The sequence below is a fragment of the Aptenodytes forsteri genome, unplaced genomic scaffold (genome assembly GCF_000699145.1).
Source record: "Aptenodytes forsteri isolate BGI_AS27 unplaced genomic scaffold, ASM69914v1 Scaffold249, whole genome shotgun sequence".
Taxonomy (NCBI): domain Eukaryota; kingdom Metazoa; phylum Chordata; class Aves; order Sphenisciformes; family Spheniscidae; genus Aptenodytes; species Aptenodytes forsteri.
In genome coordinates this window covers 2,532,240-2,556,658 of record NW_008796188.1, presented here as the reverse complement: position 1 = coordinate 2,556,658, position 24,419 = coordinate 2,532,240, and the positions used below count along the sequence as shown (strand labels likewise).

Sequence of the window (24,419 nt, the reverse complement as noted above, 5' to 3'; positions counted from 1 at the left end):
TGTTTTTTTTTTTAATGAACAAGTAGAGCCTTGTCTAAAAGAGATTTAAATACCCTGCAGCCAGATGTTCTCGGGAGTCTAGGCTCCACACAGACAGCATGCTTTAGAACTTTGTATTTATAACATAGAGCTACTGAAGCACCAGTTTGTCGGTGTATGGTTTTGCCAGAAAATAAACAGCCTTAAGACGTAGTTAATTCTCTCTAAGAAATATATTGGGATATAGATAAGAAATAACTTCCTGTTTCTCTCCAAGAAAATTTACGAGATGGAAAACAGACTTTTGCGTAAGTACAACTGGCATTTTGATTTGAGCACATAAGTTCCTACCAGCTTGTACATTTGTACCTGTCTGCTGACCTGTCCAAGGACTGACAGCTTCCTGACACCGAGTTTTCAGCACTGCTTAAAGGGTCCAGCATCTGCAACACAGAAGAAATCACATGGCAACATCAGTTCCATCTAATGCCTGAAAGAGGCTGTGCAAGAGGATCAGAGTCCATTACTGCTTGCCTGGAGGACGTCCAGATAAAAAGGGGAGTCTAAAGCTATTTAGAATGTGCATCTTTCCTTTATCTCCCACAGAAATTGTTAAGGCCGTATAAAATTTGAGCCATTGCTTTAGGTGTTGAAGGACTGCTGTGAAAATGAAAGTCAGCCTCGTGCTGCATTTTGATCCCAAGTGACTTCAGGAACAGAGCCTCTGCTGGTGCTACTGCATTGCTGCCTCCACCTGCAAGTCGCCCTTTGGCCTTACTTCCTACTTTTTTTGAATGGAGAGCACAGTTTCAAATGCAAGAGGGTCACACAAACCTGGTAATAGGAAACCTGAGCATACATGTGTAACGCACACCAGAACTGCTCAGTTAGAGAATCACAGAATCATAGCATCGTTAAGGTTGGAAAAGACCTCTAAGATCGAGTCCAACCATCAACCAACACCCCCATTTTTTTGAATGGAGAGCACAGTTTCAAATGCAAGAGGGTCACACAAACCTGGTAATAGGAAACCTGAGCATACATGTGTAACGCACACCAGAACTGCTCAGTTAGAGAATCACAGAATCATAGCATCGTTAAGGTTGGAAAAGACCTCTAAGATCGAGTCCAACCATCAACCCAACACCCCCATGCCCACTAAACCATGTCCCTAAGCACCTCATCTACGCGTCTTTTAAATACTTCCAGGGATGGGGACTCAACCGCTTCCCTGGGCAGAGGTGGAGAGACAATGCCCAACATGCATGGTAACTGCTTCTGGCAGTCCAACAAAGGCTTTGAACTTACACAACTACAAAGAAGTTTGAAGCATAGTTTAAATGAACAAAGCAGTACTAGTAGGTGCTAATGCAACTACAGCTAGTGAATATTCTGGAGTGAAAAAGAGGGCCCAGGGAACAGCAGCAAGTTCCGTAAGAGGTGGACTTACTTTTTTTTCCACCCTAATGCTCATACTTACACACTGTTCATTGGTTTCTGGGATGAATTCGCCTTCACTATTTATGCTGGTGTAGGAACCCTGCCGAGCAATGCGCTGTTGCCTCTCTGGAACATACCCAGGAGGTGGTGAACTTCGGCCTGTGTTCTGGGAACCTGGGCCAGAAAGGACATTTTGGTATTTATGCTTACCGAAATGAGACTGCACATACATGTACACAAAATCCAAATATTCACCTCTAATGCTAGACCTCTATGATCACAGCAACTTTGGAGTGAACCTTACAGTCTGGACAGAAATGGAACCAGGAGGTGCCATGTCAAAAAGCAAATCATTCAATGAGCACCTGTACTGTCATTTCAGACACAACAAGATTATTGGTGAAGCTCCTAACAGAGCAGTTACCTATTTCTAACGTCCTCTGCTCAACCTTCTATGCATAATTTTAGTATCTCAGGGCAGGCAGAGGACTCCAGGAATCCCTGGCTTTTGTGCATGAACTTCACTGCTAATCTCCACTAAACAAAACACTTGTCAGGACAACCAATCTTCTGCTGTGATTGTAAGTTTGCCTCAACTAGTATCATTTACCTTGAGTGACAGCATTATCCCTGCTAGTCATCATCAGCTGAGCTAATTATACTGACTCTGAGCAATTTCAGTATCACATGGGAGCACTGTTACCTTTGTAAATAACGCCAAAATTTCTGGTTTACTGTGTGAAAAATGAAACTGTTTGACTAGTTTGGGCGAAACCACATGGAGGTCAACTCTACAATTTCTGTTAATTAGATGAGAGCGCTAGATGGACAGAGAGTATGTTTAGGGGCCAAAGGATGAGAAAAACATTTTGCTCATCTGTTAACGGTGCTACCTAAAGAGTTTCTGTTGTGCTACCTACTGAAACTTCACCCCTAGGATTTATTTTTTCCTTGCAGATCTCAAAGAAGATGATATTTGAGAAACAGGAAGATACAAAATCCCTTTTTGCAGTGACCTATCCACCTGCAGCTCCCACCAAGTCAAACGGTGAGCTCCACGAAATGCTGTGGTCCAGCACTCAAGGTCACCCATGAAGTCAGAGACAGTGTTTTAAGATCAGCTCTCAAGCTGTGCTCTTTACAATGCTGTCTTTAATTAACTGTGTGTACTCAGGTGCTATGAAAGATGGGTGAAGATCAGCAAATACTCTCCCAAGGAAAATATTTTCTACAGAAGTTATTGTAATAAAGAGTGAAGGCAAACATTGGCAGAAGCTAACTGAAAACCAGCGCACACACCTTCCAGAGGACTGCAGAAGGAAAAGAAAACCCAATGCTGGCATGGCTTAGAGGGCATGGGGGGGTGAACTACATGCAAAAAAGTAATCTATTGCTTAGAGCTACCCTAGCTCTGCAGGGCTCACGTGACATTACAAGCCAACTGGCGTGGAGATAAACAAGAGAGCGTGCTTTGGGGCTGCACTGAGTCACGGGAGCACACTTTCACTCTTTCCGATACAATGCCATGGCTGGCCAAAGGGAGCCCAAGTCCTGCTGGCATCGGCCCAGCCGCTATTGTGGAAAGGCCACCATCACTGGGCAGGAAAAGGAAGTCGGCACTAAATCAATGTATATCAAAGGAAGTGAGTGGAAAAAACACAAGTGCTGCCAGAATGCTTAGCAACTTTTTTTTTTTTTTTTTTTAAATAAAAGTTATCTTTACTTCCAAACTTCTGAATTGGTGACAGCAGGCTTGAGGCCCATCCACTTTAGAAGACAGGAACTACACAGATATCTCCTGCATGCAAACAACTTTTGTTGAATGCTGCTTTCGACTTTTATTGCATGATGTGGTATGAATAGGAAAGTCTCTATGCCTGAAAAGCTAGGAAACAGGGGTACATTCCTTTTCCAAATCAGAGATAGGAGAAGAGAAGGAAGAAAGAATTGATTCAAGACTGAGCTATTGCCATCAGACCTCTGACAGAACTGGAACTCTTCTGGACCTCTTAACAATTTAACAGTCTGGTACTTTGACATGTTCAGAAAATAAAACCAGTGCTTTCTTGATTGATGAATGACAGGCTAATCAGAAAGCATCCACAAGCTGGGATAAGAGGAAAGAGTCTGTACAACTGGGATACAGAAGGGGCCCCTTATTACTATACAGTTTACCCACGACAGACACTCGGTACAGTCTGTTAGCTTTGGCATCATTATTTGGATACCTTCAAATGCCAATAAAGGAGAAAGATATTTTTTTTAAATAAAATATTGTTGGCATTGAATTTGTCTGTGAAAAAAGAAACGTGGTGTTCAGACATGCATGGATACTGCTGCCTTCTTCATAGGACCTAGGAATGTTGCTCTTTTTATGCATATTAACTTCAAACTAGAAAGGATGGGAAAACTCTTTTTGTCCCAGTTTCAGCCACGTACTTCACAAGCTTTCAGCACTTCTTTGTTTGCTACTTCATAAAAGCAAACAGTACAAAAGGGGATCAGCAGACTCTAGACAGGATACAAACAGGTTTGCTAGACAAGTCTAGTATTGAGAACTACTGGTCTAGTTCTCAAGTCCTTCTCTACTGAGCTTACTCTCCCAATTATCTTTGGTCAGAACAGAATGGATCTGACTCCGGTTTAAACCCCCCATTATGGAGACTGTCTGTTCTAGTTTAATCGGATTTATTATTTGACACTAAGATTGCATTGCAAATACCAATCTAAAATCCTGTAATGATTATGCCTCAAGTTTACACTGTTAATGAAACAGTAGCACTCCTCTTCCACAGAGGGAGCTGGTTTAGAACTTGGAAACAAAACAACTCTGACATTCCCAGCTCCTAATACTGCCCTTGTGATTTGCAGCACCTGTCATCTGAAGCATTAGGTCTGACAAGCCCTAAAATAGCTGTTGTAACAAACACAGCCATCCTCTGCTTCTGTTTCCAGCAAAATTTAGCTTTTATCACTTCTAAAGCAAAAGTCATTTAACACAGAACACCATGCTAGGCTCTAGTCTTCATACTGCAGATCCCTATTACTGCTCACCTTCTTCCCGTTCTTTCACTGCTCACTGAATTTCACACCAAAGAGCCAGATTCTAAACCACAGACTTTCTTTTTGGACCCAAAAGTCTTTGAAGCAGATTCAGATGTTTTAGTTTTTCATATAAAAAGTTAACAGCTTTGAGCACCCTTCAACGACAGATTTGAATAGCACTGCATAGTTATACAGGGGGTTGTAAAACAGAAATTGGGACAACCCAGACAAATCTACCAGATAGAAGTCATTAAAATTACAGGAGTCTTACGTGGACCTTTCCACTAAACACGAGTTCACTAAGCTGACAGAAACACAAAGGAAATGAGACAAAGGTACATATTACTCTGACTTTTCTTATTATCTTTTGTGCAGCTGTGCCAGTCACCTATGGTATTAGCCTTGTGCTCTACTCATCTGGTAATTATGGAGTGAAAGGTTAGGGAACTCAGTACGTAGGGTGCTGGTTAGATATGCAGTGGCAATTCCTGTGCTACTAGTAAAATGCTTGATTACAGGAGTGAGGACAGATTCCAAAGCCCAACATAAAAAAAATAAATCAAATCTAGGTTTCATGAACTGAAATTGCCAATATAAATAAAAAGCTTAACGGACTCACGTAAGCTTTCCAAATTTCTAACCTCAATGAATCTGGCTTTAGGACATCTCCTTTAGCAGCTCCTCAGCTGTTCAACAACTTAGTAAGGAACTTTGAAACATTCTATTGTAAACATATTAAAAGCTTTTGAAAGTGAACTGCCCTGTCCTAGAATAACCTTTCAATTTCTCATGGCTTTCATAAACACTATACCATAAACACTAGTGCCCAAAAGATACCTTTCACAAAACAAAGACAAGCAGAAGTGGCAAAAATACTCACTGACAGACAGATGCCTACTTCTGGGTTCTGGCTGCTGATAGGGTGTGTTCACATCCCCCACAGACTGAGAAGTTTTAATCCTGACTTGTTTGGGCAGTCCAGAATGGGGTGAAGAACTGGTCTGTTGGGTAAAATGAAAAAAATAAAATAAAATGAGACTGAGGAGCTCGAGCAGTCTAGCCACAGTTTCAAAAATATTATGTTTAGTAGCAAGAAAAGTAGCTGAGAAACAGCTCTAGAGCCTGCGATTTTATTAACTTCACAGAACACAAACAATAAAGGCAGCGAAAGAGCAAGCTTCACAATTCTGGTGTAAAACAGGAGTCGAACAACTAGAGCATGCTACCCTCCAGCCTCAAATTGAATGCAGGATTTACAAGTCTCAACGTTTGTCTTCCATTAGCAGCCACCTATGAAACCAACAAGAAGGGGCTCATACCACTCACTGAGACCAGACCGTGGAAGAACCTACAATTTCCATCAGCCATCTTGGCCAGCAGAGATAAATTACGTCTCTTGCACTCTTTCAGAAGCAGTTAAGATAGCAACTTGACTCCCCACAATCTTTAAAAAGTAAACTGACACTTCAGACCATCTAAGTGAAAATAAATTCTAGAGAGTTTAAGAGCACAAAGAGTTTGGAGATACCAAGATGAACGCTGCCTGTGTTGCTTTTATCCATCCTTCCCTGAACTTACAGACATAACCTGATTAAAGATCATTTTTCCACAGTGCCTTCATCTCATTCAAAGTAGGAAGAGGAATGACAGGAGACATGTCAAAGGACTTCTCCCCGATTTGTTGAGAAAGATGGACGGGGTAGCTCCAGTGCGCTTTGTGGGAAGAGGAACAGCAGGATGGTTTTGCAATTCAGGGCAGTAGGATGCTGCCCAGGAGAACTGCTGCCCTCCTTGTGCAGCAGTTAATCACAGCTCTGCCACGAGAAACTGCAAGGCCACTTCAGACTCCAGAGGATGCTCACTTGGAAATACTTAGACTGCAGCTTCAGGCAGCTAACACCTCTGTGCTCTTTCCATGGATGACACAGGGAACACGGGCTCTTAACACAGGACTGAACAGGACACCAACAATCTGAGGATGGTGCACTAAGGTCTGAACATATGAAATACCGTGAACATCCAACCTCCCCCAAGCAAATGAGATCCTATGCATGTCAAAGCAGGTGCTCAATACTAGTGGACAATCTCAATTTTAATCTTCTTGTCCCAAAGTACCTAGTTTTACAAGAGGATGCAATAGTCCCTTCCTCTCGTGTGTTACAGAATTTAACTAATGCTTGTAAAGCACTTATTTTATTGAGATGAACATAACCAAAGAGACCCCAAGGAAATGAATTCTGTCTTCTGAAAATTATTTGAATATGACTGGCCAACAAGGTGTGAGGCCACACAATCAAAAAAGTAAAGAATACCTTCTCATTTAATAAGCGCTTACCCTTGCACAGAGTAAGGAGGGAGCCTGATTTAAATTACATAAATTCTACCATGAATAGATTCATGGGAGCTGAATAAAGGGTGCAGAGGTCACACCATTCATGTGGGCAGTCTAGCTTTAGTACTCTAGGTGTTCAACTTAACCAGTTCTTCCCATTAGTTTCTAAACACAAAGGACTGACAACAGAAGTGAGTTGCTTGATGAAAGAAAGCACAAGTGAGCCACAGAAAGAGGCACAAGAAAATTAATATAAACGCTATTCACAAACACAGGCTCTCAGTACTAGTCACACTGCTACTGCTGTAAAGTTAATTTGTTTTATATACATATTTGTGCCAAAGTCACGGCATTACCTTTCCATCCCCAGAAAAAGAAAAGAGCACAACCAAAACAAAATCTGCATCCTGTACTTCAGGAAAAATAATGCTTCCCGCTCCCTCAGTGGGATGAGATCATGCAGCCAAGAAACCTCCTTCAGACTTGTGGGCTTTTGCTTTATCACATGTAGGGCTCTCCTGCCAGGCAACTCAGGGCTGAAGAGGAAGTCGGAGGAGAGGGGGGAAACAGTGGCACTTACTGAAGACTTCGCTGTTTGTTTCTGCTTTGAGCAAAAGAGGAAAAAACAGCTAATAAAAGGACAACACCACAGTACTGGCTACTGGCTGGTGTAGGGATGAGATTTGCTAAGTGTTTACTGTAGGTGGCTTAGGTAAAGTTCAGATAGTATCATTTAACATCTGATTTGCAGTCTGAAGACACTGAAATTAAGAGAGGGCTGTAAAAGAGGACTGTTTTACTGTGTCATACCAAAAGTTGAGGCCACCTTTTACAGACTATTTCCTGACAACGCAGAACAAAGTCTGAGTACGCTAGGTCAGACCAAAGGCCTTCTTGCCAAGTATTGTCTTCAGAACAGCCAGCAACAAGTGCTTAGGGAAAGGGCATACGACAAGGAACAGCATCATCCCCTCCTACACCTTTCCAGCTTTTGGCATCCAGTCATTTGGGAAAGGGCTGTTAACACTCCTGAAGGTCTTTGCATTTCTGTTAACATGGATTATCAAATTCAAAAATAGCACGACATATATAAGTTCTCCTGACAGTTCCGAGAATTACAGGTGTGATTATTTCAAGAGTTTGAGCTCACAGCCTGCAGAACTTGAATAGGGATGAACATTCAAGATGGAGAAGCTACTACCAACAGAGCTTTCAAGACAGAGTAGCTTTTTGTGTCACACTCTTCAAGAGAATTTGGTAATTTGCAAATAGAATATCTAAGCTATCAAGGTCTTTGGCTTGAAAAGCTGTATGACCTTAATTCTGAAAAAAAAGACATTGGTTAGTGAACAAAGTTCTCCAGTCACAGATCAGGAATAAGGAAAACTTCTGACTCTTTTTGCCCTCTTCAGCTCGCAGTTCAATTCACTGTTCAAAACAGGCAGCTTTGGGAGTTTGACTTAAAGACTTACTTCTCATGTTACGATTTTTTCTGCTGAAAACTGCAAACTACATTGACACTCACTGCCACAGCCACCTGTGGTATCGGAAAGTGAACCAAAACACAATCAAACTCATCTTAGGTGTGAATACACCATTATTTGCTAAAAGCAACTTAGTTTCTACAGAGCAAGGCTGGATTCAATGCATTAAGCTACAGAACTGAAAAATCATTGGGAGCTGTCCTTAGGCTTCTCACCAGGAAGAAAAAGTGCCAATAGCTTGTCTTCAAGGACAACCTGTGCTTTCTTAAAGGCAAGATAATTACATGCACTTTCAACACTGTGCTATTAATCAAAGGTAAAAAAAAAAAGTTCTCTGTGAACCAAACTCATTAAGTGTTTTCTGAATACAGTCACTGGGTACTTGATATAAAATGGCCTTCATATTACAGCTTAAAAAGCTGCAATGGTTTAGTCCCTGAACAGCTGCTGAAACTGGGAGGGGAGCAGGGGGGAAGGAAAAAGAGATACCTATAGCTAAGCCAAAGCAAAGAGGATAAACATATGCATTTGTGTCTGTGAAGAGTGATTTTACTAATTCCTGTTTTTCTCAGATAAGGCTACCATCATATTTCAGAGACTTAAGGGTAAAAACCTTCAATTGGCTGCAGTTACAAAAGTTGTTACCTACATGGTTTCTGTCCTGAGACAGCAATAATATTCTAAGGCTTTTCACATTAGAGCTTCGGTCTAAGAGATCTACTGCTTTATCCAGGTCATCTTGATTTTTCAAAGGAATAGATAGCTGCAAAATAAAGAACAGAAAAAAAATCATTAGAAAAGACAGAAAAAATAAGTCTCCTTCCACAATAGGTATTTAAACAAACATTAGAAAAAGAAAAAAAAAAATCAGAATATAAGATAGAATTCTGATTGCTCAATTATTCCACAAATTTTCATTACAATACTGTCTTACTGTCCTTTTTAAAAAGGTTTTCCTCCCATGCCAGAGAAATGGCTGACCTTATGCAAATTTCTAACACACTATCCACAAAAATATTAATTGCTACCTGAATTTGTTGTTTGCAAAGAACAAGTCAGGGACAGGTCTCTGACTCCCTCATGAGAACATTGTCTCAGAATACTTATGAACCCAGACCTAACGATCAAGTGAAAACTGGGTTTCAGATAGAGACTAGTACAAAGAAGATTAAGACAGTCCACTCACATCTCAAAACGTGAACGTTAACAACACTGAAGAACCCCTTTCATTTTTGTCCGACTCCCACTGGTGAATAGGGTTTTGCATCTCTCTCATTAGGGACGCAGCCCCGAACGGTGGCAGGGCAACACCACAATAAAAAAAACCCCAGGAAAAGCCAGGGTGTCCAGAGGGAGAAAGCAAACAAAATACTTTAGATTATTAACATGGACTACCCAGTTCCTCAGAGACAAATGCTATTCCCCACGTCACTTTCTTTTACCAACAACAGCGCCCACAGCATCTCATACCAGCGAGCCTCCCCTGTTCTCTAACTGCCCTTGTTTGCCTACCAGCGGGGCAATAAACAGAAAGCGTTGCAGCCAGCAGAAGGTAAATGTGTTACAAATGGCTGGATGGCTGCTGCTGGTCAGCAGTCAAACACAAACAGTACTGACTCTGCTATCGGGACTGCCTGCAGTCTTCAGACTGTATATATATTGGCTGGCAATAGTTGCTTTCAACAGTCAAAATACTTCAAATACTTTTTTTTTTTTACTTCCCCAAGAGAGTCTCCCAAACAATACCAGTACAAGGAAGCAAGATGCTGGTGTTCGTACAATACACACATCAGTGTGATGTTTTGTCAGTATCAGCATGTTTTCCTCTGGAGCAGAGTGATTCAACTATGGCTCATATTAGAGGGAGGAACTGAAAATTAAATTGAAGGGTACAGAATTTGGGATGGGAAAAGGAGGTGTCATCCAGAGAGTGTGTTACATGTTCTGAGCACTGATAACAACGCTCTGTACCTCATTGTTCATGTAGTGGAGGTCCAGTGGCTGGCCAAAGGCTGTTTTCACTTTCTGTTGCACGTCTTCATAGCGCACGGGACGGACAAATGGGATAATTCTGGAACGAAAGAAAAATCACTGATTGAATTCAGAGATGTACTTGACAATGCAATCAAATTAGATGGCTGAACCATTAAAACCACATTTGCATGTTCCCCTTTCATCCTCAAGCAGGTAGTGAACCTTTCTAATCTGAATTGATATTAATTATTTCAGCAAGGAATTCTTGATCTCTGGTCCATTTCCAAATGGTTTGTCAAAATGCAATATTCAACTGAAGATTTCAAATAGAATGCCTTTGTCCCTGGATAGAAAAGCATCCTTTACTGAATAAATTTCTTCCACGTAACAGGATACAAATCTCCTATGCACTTTGGCTTAAAGAATACTGCCTCAGGCACAAAACACAAACAAATACATTCAATGAGAGTTGAATTAAAAGCTGCAGAAGGCCCAAAGAACAAAAAAGTATTTGGTTTAAGTACTCCAATACCTGAACTCAAAACTCACTCCCCAAAAATTTCCAAAATGCATTCCAGTTGAAAGGTTTCAACAAACACTTCCACAGCAAAGTAGTCCTGAACTCCTGAGGGAAGGCATCAGCAGGAGGACACAAAGGAATCTGAAAACCCTCTTTCCCAAAGGTGGCCTGTGACATTAGCTCCACGTTAGCCCTCTGCATGCTCAGCTCAAACATGTCCAAACATCTGAATCACAGACTCACTACACTGTCTCCGCAGTTATCCTTCAAATCCCGTGCAACACTGCAGGGGCTTTTTCTCAAGAGCCGAAGTCAAATCTAACTGTAACTGTGCAACCATTTTTCACTCATGGCTTGCTTTATTTAAAAAAAAAAAAAAAAGCTTTTTTTTAATTACAGAGGCCAAGTAGATCAAAACTTAAATACTGCTTCAGCTGTAATAGCACTGGCACAGCTGACTTGCAATAATTCAGAATATTCATGTAAGACAGATCAGTCTCATACTCTCACGCTTCCTCCCTTATGAGTATTTTTCATATGTTACACATCTCTGGGCACCTTCACCGACGGACACACACAATATGCACAGATGTGAATTATTCTGATCACTTTCCCTGAGCCCAGACCTTGTGACACACTAAACCCTCAGTTCTAGCACTCAGCCGTTTCCTTGCCAGTTGAATGGCAGGAGTTTTAGACTCACGTACACAAACGGCCTCAAGAAATCCAAAATGCCAACAGGCACAGCCATCCTAGGGGAACCCTGCAGAATCCTGTGGCACGTGCATGATTTTCAGAAAATGATAGTATGGTTTTCTTTGTTGGGTTTTTATTACTGTTTTGCCTACCTTGGAATAAAAACTCTAATGCTTTAGGCAAAGTAGTAATATGAAGTTCCAGCAAAGCATCTAAAACTGTTTATTTTGGTGGAATGTTCTTCTGTAGGAAGTTGCCAAGTACTCAGAAAGTCGCTACCTTGACAGCCGTGGAAAAGGACGATTTTCACCCTCTTCAGAAGAAGCAGCAAGTAAAAGATCCTGGGTCAAGAACTGAAGGATTCAAATGTGAACTACAGTTTACAACCCACTATCCTAGCAAACCAAGGATGTCTACTGCTCGGAAACCCACTTTTCACCTCTCTGCTGCACAAGGCCCAGACGGTTGGTTGTTCTTGCCTTTGGCTTCCTGCAACCAGACTTCTCACCATCTGCTTCCATGGGCCACGAGACCACACTGCATCTCCACTACCGGCAAGTTAAACAAACAGCTCTGGGACACAGCTGACAGCCACCATCGTTCTGAAAGCTATTAGACAACTTCTAATAGCTGCACCTTGAAACAATTCTGCTTCGGCATAGCTGAAATACTGCCCCAAAAAGCTTGATTATTAGCACCACTTAACAATTTTGCCATCGGGCAGAAATAGGAAGACCTGAACGGACCACAGAAACTCAAGAACTATCTTGCTCACAGGGGCAGCTCTCTGAGCTCAGTGAAACCCCGAATCACCTCTGGGGAAGCTCACACAAGTTCGTGCTGAACCCGTGCTTTGGATAGAAGGCTTAGTTTCCAAAACATCCATCCAGCCTGCTTCCAGCACTCAGTATCCTTTCACGATATGCAGCTTTTGTTTTAAGTAGCTCTAGTGTTAGTTGGCTTCCTTAGCCCCTTCCCAGGAAGGGTTCATCTTGCTACCAGACCTACAACGTTCAGCTATTTAGAAATTGTCCTTGTTAAAAAGCAGCCCACAATAACATTTTCTACATATTACTAAGAAACCCATCCATGAAATTATAGTACGCTGGCACCGTACAAACGTAATTTAGCTCTCAGTTGAGCCGAAGTCCCTTATAAAGGCTTCCATTCTACACTCAATGCATTAAAAAGCAGAGCTGTTCTCAGGTGCCACAAATTCTATTAGTTTAAAAACTCTGTGCACTCTTCTAACACAAAATCATGGACTGCAGGGTTTAAGGAGCCCATTCCTGCCTGACCACCTTAAATATTTGTGGTTAGATCTGGCAGCTCCTCTGAAACCAAGCACACACACTTACATTCTCGGTGCAAGCTTGCTGTCTGTAACTGCATACCACTTCGGGAATGGGGAATTCAGGCGAGCGTAACTGCATAATTAGACTAACACACAATCAACCTTTTCATTTTAATGTTACTTCAGAAAAAAACCCTTTCTTCTCCCCTGAGCTCTGTGCCATCTTAAATGCACTCAGGCAGAAGACAGGCAAGATGATAGGACTGCGGTGACAAGATTTTGCTTCCAAGTTACCTTGTCCTAACATGGTATCACAAGAAATTGTGACATGTCACACAGTGGCTCTGTCGTAGTCCACACAATGCCTGTGACACAGTAGAGTGCTGAGAAGATCTGGCTGACAAAGGCGGCAGTAGATCCCAGCTACGATCACTTTTAAATTTTCTCCTTGAGGCCCAAAAGTCAGGGTTTTTTAGTGTCAGAATTCACCACATAGTACTTCGGTCCTCCTTGAGGCCCAAAAGTCAGGGTTTTTTTTAGTGTCAGAATTCACCACTTCGGTGAATGAAGCAGTTACATTTTTGAGGAAGACTTTACAAATGATCCTCTGCCATCTGCTTTATCAACAAAGAATGCCTCTGCTTTTCTGTTTTAACAAAAATCCCTTAATTTGACAAAGGAGGATACTTGGGGAGGAGCTTAAGCAGCTCAGCCAGTAACCTTTGCTAGTAATAGGCTGTTAGGATCACTACATGCAACTTGTACTGTGGCACTATCAACATCAAGTTTGCATTTTATCATGAAACTGTGAACTACTTCATGTTGAAAATACTGTCTGAGATGGGAGAAACCAAAGGATTCCCGTAGGATGTTCATTCTGTGAAGAGCAGCATATAAATTCATGCTTACCATCCAATTAATTTCTTCAGAAAAAGGAAACTGGAACCTACCATCAAGATCCCTTTTTCCCCTCAGCGAGAGCTCAAGAGCAGCCTCAAAGAGGCTGCAAACAAGTTTGGAGCCTTTCTGTACGTTCACACAGCCACTGAACAGCCGTAACAGTATCGAGAGTTTCTCTCAACTAGACGGCAGGTAAGGAGCTTTTTGAGACCTACTTTGAAATGTCTAGGCAAGTTTATCCATTGGAAACAATACTGTAAACACCAAAAAAGCTAATTCAGTTTATTCTGTTTTTTGTAAAAGAAAGTGTCTCAAAACTAAGTATCAGAGGAAATAACAAGGAAACTTTTAGACCAATGAAAAAAATCTTCCCTTGCTGTATCTGTTGCTCAGTCACAGGAGAACAGTGACAGTGATAGGTCATCAGGAAGTGAGAAACTAGAAAAGAATGACACTAATTTCATCTGTTTCATTTGGTTTTAGTTAAATGGAACAAATAGGGAACATATCTGAAATAAGGCTATCGGGCTGAATTTATTTCAGGCTGGACAGCTTTTTTTAATATTACTGCAATTCATTTACAAATAGATACCATGAAAATAAATCAAAGGAAAGTGTTATATGACACACTGATTTTTAAAGATAACTAAGTTGTGTATGACCTGTTTGCTGTTGCCTTTACAGTGTGTTTTTCATTCAGGAACAAGGAAAATGAAGCCAACAAAACATTTAACCGAAGTTACTGATGACTGAATTATTCTACTAACCAAAGAATCAAAGTAGCGAAGACAGGCTTACCGTCTTTCCCCGTTATGTTCAAACTTTATCCTTACATCGTTCTGCAGAAGAAAGAACAAAAGGTTAGTTCACAGTGAAACTCTGGCATACATAAAAGCATACAGACGGATCATATCATGATTTTAAGGCCCAAACACAAAGCAGGTCAATTTGTGATTGCAGCAGGCATCAACTCCTCAAGAGGCTAACCAGAACACAAGTCTGATAACTTTCTCCACGGAAGCTGAAGCAGACTGCGGACAACAAGTGGCTGACACATGAACACAGCACCATGAGGAATGGAGAAATTGCTAAAGGAGAAAGAGAAGGAAAGGGGTAAAAAATAAGTTGTAATTTTTATTAGTTGTCACTTAAACAGAGGACACTGAAATATACTTGAAGGAAAATTAATCCATCTTTAACATCGCATGGCAAAAATCTGAAATTGAGTCCGACTGCGTATTCATCTGAACTGAAGCTGATTTTCTTTGTGCATTCTCAAAGCAAGTGTGTTTTCTTCTATGGCAAAAAAAGAGAGAGATACAGGGAACACGCTACATTCTTTATTCTTAAGACACAGACTAAATCTCCGCTTTTGCAAAAATGCAGCCCCTGGAACTCAGACTATGAAGTTACAAACAAGTTAACTATGTGTCATCTTTTAAAGTGCCAAGGGGTCATCATCCAGATCTGGCAGATGGTTGAAAGCACTGACCGCGCAACCTGTGCATTTCACTGTAAACTCAGAAGATGTTATGTGGCACGGAAGAGTCAACATGCCGAACTTTCAACTCTGGAGATCAAAGTTCAAATCCCAATTTAGGTCACAAAGATAAAAATAAAAGGGAAAAATCTGCTCTGATAAGACTCCATAATTTCTGCTGCACAATTTATGTGATTGGAATAGATTAAGCCATCTGTGAAAGCTTTAGACAATAGGCAATCATACATCTAGGAACTTCAAAAAAATGTGGCCAGGAAATGCTCTTTAGCTAGAGGAAGTATCTGGCAGGCCTAGTGGTCAAGAATGCAGTTCAAAGGGACCCATGCAATCACTGCGAGTACACAGTATTCCTGCAGCAATACTGTAGGTACAGAATTGATCATGACAAATGAGCTTCCCCATCAGAGCCACAATCATCTGCAGGTGGGTAATTATACGTAACTTTACCAAAGGCGTTTTCTCAGATGTGGGAAGAGAAAGAACTTACTCTAGAATGACACCAAAATGAGGCAAATTCTAGAGAACTCATTTTAATTGAACAGTAAAGGAAAAATGCAACACACACCATAGGAATAATAAGCTATAAAAGATGTCCACCAGCCAGCTACCGATGAAACAGTTGTTTCTTAGGCATAATGGATGGAGGAGTGATCCCTTTACATTAGGGATTTTCAGGAGAGGAAGGCCATACTGTTCTAAGTAACCCAGTCTAAGGGAACTAAACAGGACTGTTTGGATTAAATTGAATGAAAGTAATTTTTCAGATTAAATTTCTGACCTCAAGATGCGTTTTAGGTCATGAAACAGCTCTCGCTAGTTAAAATCAGACAACACTAGAAGATCTTCAGGGCTCTTTGGAAACCTTTCTTCAACTTACTGGTACCTAAGCAAACTAAAATACCTTTCTCAACAGCATCGCATGCTTTCAAACCTGTAATTTGTAACAAAGGGAAGGGTGGGGGGGGAATTTGGCATCTATCTCCTGATGATTTTTCCAAAAGGATCAGACACTGGCCACTTGTGTCTATTTTTCAAAGATCTAAGGAAAGGTATTTTAAAGTGATCTTAGTGTTTAAATTTCAGAGAGAACCTAGAGGAGTTAAACTTCTAGTGCTTTTCGTTTCCTTTGAAAGCAGTGAACCTATCACCTATATAAACCACTTTTTAGAGCAGCTCACAAACTGTCCTAAGAGATGAGTAAGAAAGCAAATCCAAGTTTGGTGCTTTAGCGTTCCAGTTCTGTGATGCGGTATCATAAATAACGATTACAGATCTTGATTTAAGACATCTCTGAATTTACGTTTCAAAGTGATTTGGAAAGGATTTTGTACTACTCCATCTATGGATTTGTCCAGCACATTCAAGGAAATCCCACATCCCAGCTGAACAAGCAGATTATGAGCAGACAAAGCATAAGAGACAGACATGAACTTTAAAGCCTGCTCCAAAAAGCTTAAGCCTGTAATAAGGATATAACTGGAGTTACTTTACTGATATAGGCAACATCTCCCGTTAACGTTCGTCTAACTGTTAAGTAACGATTTAATTTTTTAAGACAGTAATGGACACAGAATTCTTGACTGAAATTGTTGCTTTTGCATTCAAGTATTTCATTCAAACGATATGCAGCATATCATATCATAACATCACTGACAGAGTGATATTACTCTGTCCTTTCTTTCTACCAGAAAGTCAATGCAATAGTTTTCTCTACAAAAAAAAGTCTCTAGCAATGTAAAATGGACCTAGAGATGTTTTAAAGTATTGACCCTGCCACTTATTACCTTGGGAGAAGTATTTCTTTTAGAAAATGGACTTCACATCCCCATACCCAAATAAGGGTTAGTTTCATTCCCATCTTCATGTGACATATGACTGAGTAACTCCAGACAATCCTCCCTGTTAAGGACGCTGCCTCTATTCAGACACCTGTAAATAGCTGTTTCCTTTTTCAGTGAAGCAAGGTTTATTACAGCTTCACTAAAGCCAGTCCTTTCAGACAATCCCCTTCACTGTTCTTGGATCAACTTCAGTTTGACTACCTTTTATCGAGATCTTGGTTCTGTATTCACATGCAGTCTGAATCGTATGAAGATGACACCAGCATTAGTTCATTATCCGACAGACTGCTTTATGCAGTTTTAAACTGCAGGGGCCTTCTTTTGCATCAGAGATGGAAATACTTGTTTCCTTTTCATCATTACGCTTCTCAGTTCCCTGCTTCCCTTTGAATTTAAGTATTACTTCCATTACAATGAAAAGTGCATCATACTGCTACATCATGACAGAGTCAGTAAAGAAAAGCTTTCCTGGCCCCCCACACCTGCTTAAATGAATTCTATAAAGGTCACTGCACACAACTTTAAAACATGCTCCTAATTTATAATTGCTAACATTGAATAGGAAGCCAGTTTTCTTACCGGAATTTTTTTTTCTTCCACTGCAGAGGCACACTGGTTTGTTATTGCAGGGCTGCCCAAGAGGGGTGGACTGCTGGCATTGTGTTTTTTCTTTAAAAATAATAAAGTCATTTAAAAAAAAATGGTAATGCGACTGTGAAACCAGAAAACCACTCGGTAAACTTTTTAGCTAATCTACACAGACCAAACCCCATCAAAAACATGCGGGGGAGGAAGGCAGAATACCAAGATGTTGCAAATTATCAAAACTGCATCCTCCCTAGTCGATAGAGGTAAGTAAATACAAAGCTACCATGTTGGCACCACAGCCTGAGCAAGAGCAGGGAGCTAATCCACCTGTGCGTCTGACTGCTGAAGCAGCACAAGACAGAACAGAGGCAGGAGACCCCCTGTCAACCTACTCTGTCCCTTCTGTCTCCAGGTAATGATTTCAAGTACTCGCTAAATAGCTTATTACCTGTTTGTTGGAGTGAGCAGTGTCTTTATTCTTCATGGTATCATATCCAGTCAGTCTGTGACGTCGGCTCATCTGGAGTGCTACCAGGTCCTTCATGATGGATTTCAAGGCCTCTTGTTCATCTGTGATGCACAAGAATTTTAGCAGTAAGTTGCCTGGGTGAGTATCAACCATAACACTTCTGCACTTGTTTTCTGCTGGCTCATAGAAAGACGATCCTTTCTAGGATCTTTGCAAAAATACTGTAATTCCATTTAGTCAGAAAAAGCCCAAACTTAATCTAAATATCACGAAGTAGTAAACAGATAAATTTCAAGTCGCTTGTCCAATGTCACAAAAGGATCTGGCCATAGTAAGGTTCAGAATAAATATCCCCAGCCCCTAGTTCTGTTAAAACAGCTTCACAACAATCAGTACAACTTGGACAGATTTGCTAGATCATCATAGGTCATTTAGGAAGGGCAAACTGATGTGCTTCTGCCAAGGAAAACCTGGTAAGAATCTGTTCTTTCCAATTTTATATCCTGTTAACTTAGAATTCTTGCTCACTAGCGGAACAAACCCCGGCCAATAGAAAGAAAAATGAAAATCTGGACAAAGAGTCATCTTAGAATATCTCTGAATACAAATCCACTTGCACTGATTTCCCCAACACATTCCTCTCTTCCCCCAAAACAAGCTGAGGGAACAAAGTTCAAACCATTTTATGAGACTTCAAGATCTACTCAACAGATTCAAATCGTGCAGCATTAAGAACAATGTCTGCTGGCAGAGTATAACGCAGCAGGTTCAATTCAAGGCTTCTTGCAAATGCAGGAGAATAAAAAACACATATTGAAATTTTTCTTATACATTCTACTGACTTAAAATAAACTTTCTGAAGCTAAGATTCCTAATGTAACCAATTCAAAGTGTTCTTCCATTGCTTGTTAGTTTTGAGGACAGAAGTGATATTTAGCAGAACTTTGCGTGAAACCTAGAAAACAAAGACACAAAAAAAGGAAAGAAAGGCATAGTAGCTGGGCTGTGATGGATGCTAACATAAAGTAAGAAGGTGTCTAAGAGCTACTGAAAATAATCCTTTGCTTTTGCAAGTATAACAATCCTAAATTACTCGACACTGCAAAAGCGAAAAAAAGTTGACACGTGAAGTTTGGTTGAAAATAGGACTGCACCAGCCGCTTCGCTCCCAGGCGCTGTGCCACCAGTGTAACAAAGCAGCATCAGATGCTATCACTCAGAGGATCTGCTATTGGCACACTCATGCCTACTGGATTGCCGGGCTGTCGTCTCACATATCAGGACTCAAGAGTTTTTAGGGATAAAGCATTTTTTCCTTGGCAAATAATACATCCAGTTAAATCTTTCCTGATATTGAGGCATAATTTAGGCATGAAATTTGAAGCAGTGATTAGATCAGCTATGAACATGCCCAGAAGAAGAATCTGCCCTTTCTAAAAGAGGCTGTTTGGACTCGACCGCCAGTTTTGGATGTAAAGCTTTTTTTTTTTTTTTTTTTTTTTTACAATTGGAACTTTTGGAAGCAATGTGAACCAGTAATGCATAGACGAGGTTATCACAACCCTACTCATATGACAGTGTATCAGGTGCGCAGTGCTCGATATGCCAGATTCCTCCTTTCCTCCCAAAGTCCACAAACGCGTCACTTCCATGTGTTTGAATTGAAATGAGCATTTTTGAAGCTGATTCGTAAATAACTGAAACATGGTTTTAAAAATCCAGCACAGCTACACACTCGTTCTCAGTTGATGGCACTGGTTTGGATGGGTAATGGCTTACATTTGGAAGTGTTGTCCTGGGAACAGCTGCTGTAAATTAAATGACGGACTGACTCGCATCTGTATTTCTCTGTAAAAGGGACTCATTGGGACTATTTGTTTCTTCAATTTCACGTTATGCATTTGTTCATGAGTGTGTCTCAAAGAAGCTAGCTTATGTTTTATGCAGAAGACTGGGTTCATGATTAATCAATGTCTGAATAGCAAACTAGATTTTCGCAATGCTTAAAGATGACAGATGTGGGACACATACAGCTTCTAAAGCACACAGGGAGTGAATGCTACCAAAATTTAGAAGCAAAAAGGGGGAAAAAATATACCTATTTGTACGGGGGCAACATCTAAAAATGTCCCAGTCGGAACAGAAGTCACACTAACATTATCTTTGGTACAACCAATAGGTTCTGCCCAGAAGGTCTGTTTTAGCTTTCTGAGAGTACTAAACACTAGAGCAGAGGTACTTCCACTATGGACTTCGGTATGTACTACCAGAAAAACAGAAACATCAAGCCTAGGCCAGACTATAGAGGGGAATGGAAAGAAATCCCCCAGTGCATTAGCAGAAGGTGTTAATTAGAGTAAAACTCTTAAAAAAGGAAAGCAGAGCAGAGCAAATAAAGTTACTTAAAAAAAAAAAACAAACCAGAATCAAAACCCACCAAATCTCTGCTGTCCAAGACAAGCCAAATGAGACAATAACTACATTGTGGTAGTGGAGAAGGGAGAGTACTCCTTGAAATTCCAACTGCATGCAAAAGAAGCGAGGGGTGTAAGTAACACAACCAAAGCAAGAGGTTGCTTTTTGAAAAGCACATCAGCCAAAGGAAATAATTGCTAGGATCTATCTCAGCACTGAGTAACCCCTTGTGGGAGGAAAATGTGAAAAAACAGTTGTGAATGAAGTTAAAGTTCCAGGTAGCTAACAGCACAACTTTTTTCTTTTTTTTCTTTTTTTTCTTTTTTTTTTTTAAATTGTTTCCAACTTTACATTTGAATGTTTAACCTTTTACCTGACTGGAGTGTCTCCAATTTACTTTTATTCTTTAATCTTGTTTGATATTAAGCACAGCCTTTGAGTCACCTGGCAGACAAAGACTGTAATTTTGCACAACAAAATATTACAAATTACGGACTGGCATATCCCTGGAGTGCCTACCACCCAAAACATGCCGTGAAGAGCCGGGATACAAGTTTTCCACTACAGTGCAGTTTGGGTTTGGCCAGATACCAGAAGGATGAAGAAGAGCTTGTCTTGGCAGACAGTCAGGGTTCCTTTGGGCAAGAAGCAAAACAGCTATGAAAGCAGTTTATAACTAAGCACTCATGACAAGAAATCAAGTCAATCAAAGAATACGTCTATGAATAAGAATTCGCATCTGAACAGTATGGCACATCACTTGGAAATAAGGATCAGCAGTTACGATGTAATCACAGGCTACAGGTGATCCCAAAGCCCAGGCTGTGTATAAAGTCAGCTGGTTTACAGTATCCCATCTGTATGAGGAAGTGGGCAAAGAGGACACGCATCTAACCAATTATGTATCTCTTAATAAAGACTGTAGCTCATCTACATAGTGAATTTATTTATTAGCTAAGGCAACTTGTGAATTTACAATACGCTAAGACATTAAACTCTTAAGGGCAGCATCTGGCAAGCATCTACAGCCCAGCCAGCGCACTGCGAGCTCTGTATCTCACTTGCTGTAAACTCAGTTTCCTCTGTAGACAAGTGCTAATGCTGAAATCTTGCTTGCATCCATGCAAAAAGGAACACTTAATGTACTATCAAAGGCTGATGGAACAACTTCAGGTGAGTTTGAATCTTACGTGATTATACATTTTTTAATAGTCTTACACTCAGCTATTGGCTCCCTAGTATCAAGACATACATTCTGTAATTCATCCCTATGTTGGCGAGGTAAGAAACGAAGGAGTATTTATCTTTTTAAAACATAGAATGAATGCCAAATATTGATCTGAACTTGTGTATCTCCCTAGTATCAAAACATACATTCCGCAATTCATCCCTATGTTGGTGAGGTAAGAAACAAAGGAGTATTTATCTTTTTAAAACATAGAATGAATGCCAAATATTGATCTGAACTTGTGTATGGAAAAAATGTTTCCGTTTAGGACAGCATTGTGATGGATTTAATGTTGCGAAGCATGAATACTTCCTTATTTCCATCAAAATAGAGGATTTCCATAGATTGACTTCAAAAAAGCACGTGCAGCAGCATCACATTAATCACACAATGCAAAAGTTATTATAAATGAAAACTAGGCAATTTTGGAAGCGTACTGAGAGACCCTGTTTTGCTCGGTCTCCAGTAGGTCTGGGAAACACAGTTCTGCTTTGTGCGGGAAAGATGTTGTCCAGGAAATGCTTTTCATGTTTTAAAAACTACACTCAAGGATTTTTATAACATCGATAAAAGGGAACTGCTACTCACAGAGAAAGCTATTGCTCTGCATAAAGCATTTATTTCAACTAATAGGTGGTTTATTACACGGGTCTGAGCAATCTCAGTATTTGCTGAGGCAGAAATGGAAACAGTTTGGAAAAAAAAAAAATAATCATGAAGTTCAAACAGAGTAAAAGCATCTGCACATTGGTAAAAACAGGAAGTCTGTAAACCCCTATAAACCAGGATGCTATTTTATATACCATGATAGTAGAAGACACGATGCCACATTTGTTTAAAAAAGAAAAAAAAGTCAACAAATAAGTGTGTGTGTGTGTCTTATCTACCACCACAATAGCAAAGCTGATTGCTCGTGCAAGTGATCAGCAGATCCAGGAGCAATGAGTAAATTTCACAAGCCAGGAAGACAAACTGGGTCTACGTTAAAGCTCTGAAAAATGTTTTCCAAAAAGTTTAATTTTGAGCCCTTCGCTGTGGACAGTCTTAGTGGTAACAAAATGCTGTTCTGCCCCATTTTTAGGAAATCGCAAGTGACCTGGTTTGTAGACTTAAAAGAAAAATCAGAGCTTCTCTATGAAGCCGATCCATGTGGTATATATTTGGGGTATCTCTTCTCTCCCACAAATTAAAAAACCCAAAAGGTTGGGATTTCAGCTGGGCCTAACCTGTAGGCTCAGCCCAGCTCCCCCCCAGCGCGCCGGGGGTGTCACTGCCGCTAAAGCCGGGAGCTCGGAGCTGGGCTATGGGTGCGCGTGTGAGCCAAGGGAAGGAAGTGACACAGGCAGGAAAAAAGAGCAGATCGAGGGAAAGACTCAACTGCAGCTGGGCCTGCAGCGCGCATTCCGTCTAGGCCTGCCACACACCATCCAGCCCAAACACCGCTCTCCCCTCCGTCTCCCAGATATATACCAATTTCTTGGTATTAGAAGCGGGTATCTGTATTTTAAACGCTGCCGAGGAGCTCTCTGTAGGGAAATAAGCCTCAGGCATAGCTTCTTCTGTAAGGGCCAGAGAATCGCCCTCACTGAGCTTCAGCTGTACCAACGGAGCCATGGCAAACTGCGATACCAAGCTCTTACTGTTACCACCCCACGTATCTTGCAGACTAGTTTACAAAAAACAAGATGGAAGAAAAGCAGAGTGTGATATAGCCTGTTATCCGTTACCCTTTAGACGATTTGATCACAGCCGCTTAATGAATTTAGGTAATATCCTTCCTACCACGAGCAATCTGCTTGCGGCTGTACCGTGATCACAGACCACAGCGTTGTACGCTTGTGCCGGAGTAAAGTTGTACTTTTTCATCCTGCGCTCGTATGTTTACAAACGGGCATCCAACTGCCATTGGAAAACACTTCCGTGGAAATCCAGCTTCTTCCTTCTCAACTGTTTTAAGCTTATGTACCATCTGGCTGGTTCCTTTAGAGAAGATACAGACCGAGTAACACGCCGCCTCTCTTTGTAAAAGAGAAGTCTACCGATGGATCTGCATGTATTTGTTGCGCTTACAAAATCAAAGCAGAGTACAAAGGAAATGAAGTTTGCTTTGAGCAACATTTGCAGTATTTTATGAATTTACAATATAAATACAAGAACTAATTATGCATACGGACTAATTACTGAAGGACAGTCTTAGAAAACTAAACTTAGTTGGAGGGTAGAAACACTAAAGCCCACAAAGCAATGCAACTCCGCACTTACGACAACAGTAGTAATTCCCTTGCCAATACGCAAACGAGTAAGTTCTGGTTTAGAGAAATTAAATTTTTAATTCTAGGACATGAGACCCCCTCTTCAAATTGAAAAGGGAACTAGGTAACACCAAAAAACCCCCCCACAAGCAGTTATTTATACAGGACATACAGTCCAAAAGAATTAATCGTTCAAATTCAGTCACGGCAACTTCCGATAGCAACATTTTACTCTTGAAAAAGAGCTCTTCTAATTCCTTTGCTTGTTTTTACGTGTTACTGTCTGGGTTAAGAATGGCAAATGAGAACTCAACGGAAGCTTCACAGAGAAAAAACTATTTCGACAGACTCCCAAGCTGCAATCAATACCACAGTAAAAATTTTCCCAATTAAGTTTAAGCACATGAATTCCCGTCTCAAAAATAAGCCACCTGATTCTTCCAGGCTGCAAAAGCTCCCTC

At 40.7% G+C, this 24,419-nt stretch overlaps 1 protein-coding gene across 1 annotated transcript in view; it reads right to left on the bottom strand.

Moving 5' to 3' along the window:
* The window catches only part of MAP3K3 (mitogen-activated protein kinase kinase kinase 3), a 36,879-nt gene extending 18,716 nt beyond the window's left edge, over positions 1-18,163 (bottom strand). Inside the window, exons 1-8 of the mRNA XM_009287893.2 lie at positions 18,043-18,163; positions 17,586-17,675; positions 14,463-14,503; positions 10,252-10,351; positions 8,930-9,043; positions 5,345-5,465; positions 1,460-1,593; positions 349-422 (exon numbers count right to left, since the gene is read on the bottom strand). Coding sequence (XP_009286168.1) covers positions 349-422; positions 1,460-1,593; positions 5,345-5,465; positions 8,930-9,043; positions 10,252-10,351; positions 14,463-14,503; positions 17,586-17,675; positions 18,043-18,138 — 770 coding nt within the window. The 5' untranslated portion in view covers positions 18,139-18,163. The remainder of the gene's footprint in view (positions 1-348; positions 423-1,459; positions 1,594-5,344; positions 5,466-8,929; positions 9,044-10,251; positions 10,352-14,462; positions 14,504-17,585; positions 17,676-18,042) is intronic.
* Positions 18,164-24,419: the final 6,256 nt, after the last annotated feature.